This window comes from Sphaeroforma arctica (genome assembly GCF_001186125.1).
Source record: "Sphaeroforma arctica JP610 unplaced genomic scaffold supercont1.2440, whole genome shotgun sequence".
In the NCBI taxonomy this organism is placed as follows: domain Eukaryota; class Ichthyosporea; order Ichthyophonida; genus Sphaeroforma; species Sphaeroforma arctica.
The window spans coordinates 1-6578 of NW_014038118.1; the positions used below are offsets into that span (position 1 = coordinate 1).

Below are 6578 nucleotides of genomic sequence, written 5' to 3' on the forward strand. Positions count from 1 at the left end.
CATATACATATACATATATATACTCGCGCAAATGACTGTGAAAGATAATGAAATTTCTCAATCCTGTCGCTTACAAATTCACAGCTTCCGATGACCCCAATGTTCCTGAGACCTTGCTGGGTATGAGAGCTGCGGGTGAAGACGCCTCGGCAATAATTGAAGCGGCATCCCTAGTCATTTCCAACAAACTACCCTTGAGTGTGTTGGAAAACCTTTTACATCCCCATCCGGCTATCACAGAGGTGTGTATGGGTGTTTCTCTGTTGGATGCGTGTGCGTGCGTGTGCGTGCGCGCGTGTGTGTGTCGAATTGTGTAGCGAATTGCAGTTTCGCTGACAGTTATAGTCGCATTTTAATACAGTTTGTTCACTAGGGCACTCGGCCTAGAATTCACGTCACTAGGTCATAGTATACGAAGTGGTCACTGTAGCCTGAGGTAGATCCTCTATCCCGTACTATACCCCCACAGAGCTACTGGCATCTATTTCGTCTCCAGTGTATGTATACATGTCTATATAACGCTGTTCTCGGTAACTCTTGGGTCTGCGCCATCACCATAGACCATACCATTAATGTGTGTGTATGTAGCTATAGTGGTTGTCTTCGTTACGCTCAGGGGTCGAGGTATGAGTTTGGTGGGCCCGGCCCGTCTACTTCAATCCATATGCCATTATATATATATATACATATATATATATATATAATTCTATGTCAGTATGTTATTGCGGTCGACGCATCATACGTAGTTAGACTTTCTCGGCACGCTCGCCCCACTGCGGCTTTACGCGTTCACTATTTGAAGGTTTCTACAGTCACACTTTTATTTCGCATCTGGCCTTTCATAGGTCCATATGAGATTTTATTGCCGTTATACACTCTTTATTTCTGTGCTTTACAGGCATGACTCAGGGTCATAAGCATGAGGCGTGTGGGACAATTTCCGCACATACCTATCACATATACGGGTATCAAGCTGATCGTACAACGCTTTCTACACGTACACAAACATTACCTGTTGGTATAGTTTGTCTAAACAGATACCATTGACCCTCTTTCAGGCTGTACAGGAATGCGCTCGGATGGTCAGCGGCAGATCCATAAATAAACCACACGTGTTCTCTAGTTGCTATGTGCGATCGTTCATCCCTCGGCATGAAGAGGAAGTGGAACGGGTAGAGATCGGAGGGCTTACACGGGACCTGGTACCGTCCTATGGAGTGGAAGACTACGAATTATAAGCTGGACTTCACGATTGTAGACAGTAAAATGCGGGTGCCTGTGTAGTAGGGGCATGTAACAAATAAATCAAAATGCGGGTGCGTATGTAGTAGAGAAAGGTATCCAAAAAAATCAAATGATGCGGGTGTAAATCTAGGGCCCGGTGTGGAAAGGAAAGGGACTGGATTGGGTGTTGTTTTGAATTCGAGATGTATGTCGGGGCGAAAGAGATTGGACGTACAGTGGCCTCTATATAAATTGGCAGACGCTTTGAAGAAAGAGAAACACAGTAGAACAGTCCATTGTGAAGATCAAAGGTCAGCAATTGGATCAAGTTTGCATAGATGTATATCAAGGCGAAAAGGATATTTTATAAAAACAAACTATCGAAAATTGGTTGCGGGAAAGAAACTAGACTATATAAACAGAGAATCAGTTCGAGCCAGCAACTCGGCAAGTCAGCAATCAGCATGCAGGAGCTACCCTGGTCTATACATATTAAAAGGCAAAACTTGCAATGTATTGTAACGAAGTTTGTACTTTTTGTAGATACATATGCATGTGAAATGCGGTTTTTGTTGGTCTTTAAAATAACCCAATAGTTTTGTTCGATCTCTCTGCCGTAATATTACTGTTTGAGTGTTATTTACTACTGCATATGTAATCAATTAATCATAATGATAGAGGCTATGTATTTTTCCGACTTTTTTTTAGGTGTCTTCCCTGCTGGGGCTTAGGGGAACACCATGGGTCAGTGACTTACACGACTGACTCTCTCTCTCTCTCTCGCTCAGTCGCTCTTCTCTGTGCGTGACGCGTGTGTGAGTCTGTGAGACTATAATGTGTCTGACTGTCTATCGTCAGAATCCAGCTGCTGCATGAATGCATACAAACAATATTTAATATTATATTGGTTTTAGGTCTTTGGCATAAGTAAATACGATGATTGTACATTTATCACTCCTTAAAAATCCTTAAAAATTGAAAATAAATATATACTTCTGGTCTGAACTCACTCTGAACTTCTGAAGTCTGAACTCTGATGAGTGATGAGTGATGAAGGTGAAAATGGAAAGCCGGAATGAAGGAAACCACAGAAGGCACGAACAGTGAGGCTCCCGTACCTCGGTGTTACACCCGTGATACTGCTCGTATATATATATTACTGGTTCACGACTTCCCCAAAACATAAAAAAAAGTCGGAACACCCGATTAAAGTACATAAATATTTACTCTGGTATATTTTTCCAATAGAGGAATACTGAATTCTGAGAAGATGAGAGCCGAGAGTTGTCGAGCTTTGCTTTATTATATTTCGAGATTTGAGAGTTCAGAGTTGAGGCTTGAGAGTTGAGACTTGCAACTCGTATATGTAAATACAATAGTCAGCCTGTCGGCTGTCAGAGTTGTCATCAGCCAGAGACTCTGAGTCAACGACTCCACAAGAAGAGTGCCAGCCTGTCACTTGCCAGCCGAGTAAGGCCGCTCTGGCGTCAGATACCAAGCTTACAGTTGTGAGCGTCAGCTGACCTTATTGCGTTAGGCGATATAACGTATAAAATTCAAAATCTTTACGCTTCCTCTTATATATTTCGATTCTATGTGCAGACTGCAGTATATAGGAGATATTTCATCATATCGTCCTACTGTATTTTCTCATAATATTTAACAAAACGTTATAGGTTTATGCTCAACGTATACTTTGAAGTGAACAGTGAACAGTGAACATTTTTTAAACAATGAACAGGCAACATTGAACAGTGACAACATCTTGAACATACTGAGTACTGAGTACTGAACCCTGGAGCTCTAAGGAACTGTGGCTCTGCGTCTTACATTGTAAATACTAAATGTGTACATACATTGTACATAGTATACTGTACAGTGTTGGCCCTCTGCTGGAAGAAGGATATTAGGATAAATAGTCTCTGTAACTGCAAGACTGTACCATGAAACATCTTGCCAAATTTGCGAGTCGTCGAGGGGAACCAGAAGGATATTGGGACAAATAGAGTCTCTGTAACTGTAAGACTGTACCATGAAACATCTTGCCAAATTTGCAAGTCGTCGAGAGGAACCAGATTTTCGCTAAGGACTTTATCCCCAACAGAGCGAGGGCCATGGGCCCTGTATTTGTACATATTGTATTTTTACACGCAGTCTACACTCTACAGTCTACAGTTCTACACTCTTTTAAGTATACTCTAAAATCTAAACTCAACTACACTCTACTTATACACTACATAATACAGTATTATTTACAACGAGCTTCCCGAGTCCGAAGTCTGAGGCACCTTGAGCTCTAAGAGCCTGAGCCTCGAGGCCAAGTTACTAGTTTATGTATATTTATTTCCTAATTTGGCCCTTTCTAGTTCTTCCTCGCCCAATCACTGCAATCAGTTCTATCTGTGAGCAGCACAATATGTACTGTCGGCCTGTGGCCAGTACTTGCAGACTGTCAGACTGGTAAGCTACACATTTTTTTAGAACTAAAAGCATGTTTTTTAGATTTATAAAATCATATTTAGTGTTTGTCGGTTTGTGGCTCTTTGAGCCTTTGAACCGGTGGGGTTGAGAGCCTATTTAAAAATAATAAAAAGGCGCTGAGGCCCTGTAGCCTGTAGTACTGTACATAAAGTCTGTTCATTTGTTTCTAAAAATGAAAATCACTGTTATGTACTACAAGTCGTGTGGCACCACACACTGTACAGAACTCTCAAACTCTGAATTGCAGATAAAAAAACTACAGATACATGGGTCATTGATGAGAATTAGCTAAATCCCATTGGATAACTGTTAAAATAGAGTTAAAAGGTAATTAGTATACAGTATGTAGCAAGAGTCTTGGTCAGGCCGTCAGGTCTCAGGATCAGGACTGAGAGTCTGAGTCTCTGAGATTGATCGTGACTCAGGAGTCGGGAGTGACTCACAGTCTCACACTACGGCCGGGAACATGGGGATAAAAAAAAATCTTCTAGAAGTTGGGCCGTCGGGTCATTTATATATATTGTTTTCCGTTCACTTCTGCGACCGGCGTGAGAGTTGAGACTGTGAGATTGAGCCCGTGAGCTGTCCCTGGTCCTGACTACATACTCCCTTCTCCCCATTCACCCCAGCGACTTCAGAAGTTCAGAGTGTTATTTTCTCGTCAGTCGTGTGACTATAACTGGCTATTGTCCGCAATGTTCACTCTGAATATTTTACTCTCTTCTCTCTTTTCTTGTATTTGAGTTTTGAGAAAAACTGTAAAAAGTGGCTTTTGTTGCTCGATTTTTTTTTGCCAGCACTTACATAGCACTGGGTTAGCAGTAGGTAGTAGGGATTCTACTACTATTTAGTAGTACGTAAATAGTAGTAAGTAGAGAGAGAGACCAGAGACTCGGAGAGTAGTTGGTATAGTAATAAAAGAGTAGAGACAGAAAGAGACGGATGCACGTTTCCATTTGTGCAGTGAATTGAATCTCAACAAATAAAGGCAATTGCCAATTTTATATAAAGGTTGAACGACAAGTCGTTGAGCAGAACAGAAATTTACCATAGATTATTGTTTCACATCTCTAAAATCACTGCTCGCCATTTGAAAGCGGTGGGTATCCTACCTGCGTAGATCACACATATATTTATATAGCGAACGTGCTTTCGTACGATGAAGGTTAAACAGGCCTTAGCTCTGGCGGCCGCCACGGCCTCTACAGTAAATAGTATGGCTGTGCCGCCACCACACTCTCCATCTCTTTCACGTAGCAGCACACCCGTGCGTAGTAATACACCTATAGTAAATGAACGCATGTCGGAAAAGGCTGATTCAGCCGCATCATATTGGAAGCATTTTGGTGAGAAAATGGCAAGGAAATGGTCTGGACTTGATGAGTCAGAACGCGCTACGAAGGCAGAGAAGCATTACAAAGAGTTAGAAATCGCAGACAAGCTACAGGCGGCTAAAGCAATTGAAGATGCGGAGGCCGAAATGCGACAAATCATCGCAGAAGAGCGCGAGCAGATGCGATTGGAAGAGTCGGAGATGGTACGTAAGATGTTAGAGCATGAAGAGATGGTTGACGAAGAGGCAAGTGAGAGTATCGAGCGCGCAAAGGAAGACATGCGAGTCAAGGAGACATATATGATAGCAGATTTACTAAAGCACGAACAAAGAATTCAACAAGAAGCAGACGAGAAGGTTGCGTTGGCACAAGCGGAGGTGGAGCGGGCTGAGCAGGCACAGGCTGCTGCCGAAGAGGCTGCCGACATAGAACACGCGCTAGCATTAAAATCTGAATCACGTGCAGAGGATGCCATTCAACGAGCAAAAGAACAGGCACAGTTAGCAATAGAGACACAGCAAGAGGCTGACAGATTAGTAGCAGAGGCTGAGAAAGCTACGCAGAAAGCCACAGATAAGGAACACGAGGCGGAGAGCAAAGCTGAGGAAGCACTCGAAGTTAAGCAGGCGGCTGTTGATGATGCACAGGAACAACACGACCTAGCTAAAGAGGCCCAGAAACAAGCACAGATACTAGTAGATGAGGCAGACAAGCGGGTGCAAGAAGCTGAACACAATACATCAAAAGCACAAGCGAAGAAGGCGGCCGCAGTAGACTATGCTAAGAAACAACAGGAATTAGCAAAGAACGCCGCCGAACAAGCCGCGCAGGCCGTGGACGAGGCACGCGCAAAAGTTTCGGATGCAGAGGGCAAGGTTGCCGATGCGCTTGCAGATAAGCAGTGGGCACTGGAGGTTGCTAAGGAGGAGCACGCGTCTGCTCTAGAGGTTCAGCGAGAGGCTGATAAACAGATTAAGGAGGCGGAACAACGCACGCTCGCTGCCAAAAGTGATACGAGCAAGGCCGAAATCAAGAAGAGCGCTGCGATTGCATACGCAAAGAAGCAACAGGAGCTTGCAGAGAGTGCTTCGGAAAAGGCAGCCAAGGCGGTACAGCAGTTGCAGGCTAAGGTAGCGGAAGCGGAGACCAAGTTGGCCGCCGCAACCGAGGCTCAGAAAGGGGCGTTGGAAAAGGCTCACAAGGAGCAAGAGCTGGCCTTGAAATCAGAGAAGCAGTCTCGACAGCTGGTGCTTGAGGCCCAGCAGCGTGTGAAGGCGGCTGAAGCTGATACGAATAAGGCCGAGGCCGATAAGGCCGCAGCGATTGAGTTTGCCCAGCAGCAGGAAGCTTTGGCCAAGAGCTCTGCTGAGAAAGCAGCCAAGGCTGTTGAGGAATCACAGGCAAAGGTGACTGACGCTGAGAGCAAGGTGGCTGCCGCCACTCAGGCCAAGGAAGAAGCGCTCACAAAGGCACAAGAAGAGCATGGGCTGGCCGTGAAGTCGGAGAAGCAGTCCCAACAGCTGGTGCTCGAAGCCCAGG

The 6578-nt window shown here is 44.5% G+C and overlaps 2 protein-coding genes across 2 annotated transcripts; both read left to right on the forward strand.

The window, feature by feature from the left end:
- Positions 1 to 47: 47 nt before the first annotated feature.
- On the forward strand, positions 48 to 1613 carry SARC_12611 (hypothetical protein; the record flags this gene model as incomplete). The annotated part of the gene is made up of 2 exons (XM_014293276.1): positions 48 to 242; positions 1059 to 1613. The coding sequence occupies 2 exons, from the start codon at positions 48 to 50 to the stop codon at positions 1236 to 1238; spliced, it is 375 nt and encodes a 124-aa protein (XP_014148751.1). The 3' UTR covers positions 1239 to 1613.
- A 3251-nt stretch (positions 1614 to 4864) lies between these two features.
- Positions 4865 to 6562, forward strand: SARC_12612 (hypothetical protein; the record flags this gene model as incomplete). The annotated part of the gene is made up of 1 exon (XM_014293277.1): positions 4865 to 6562. A coding segment is annotated over one exon (1698 nt), but the record flags the coding sequence as incomplete, so codon positions are not given.
- Positions 6563 to 6578: the final 16 nt, after the last annotated feature.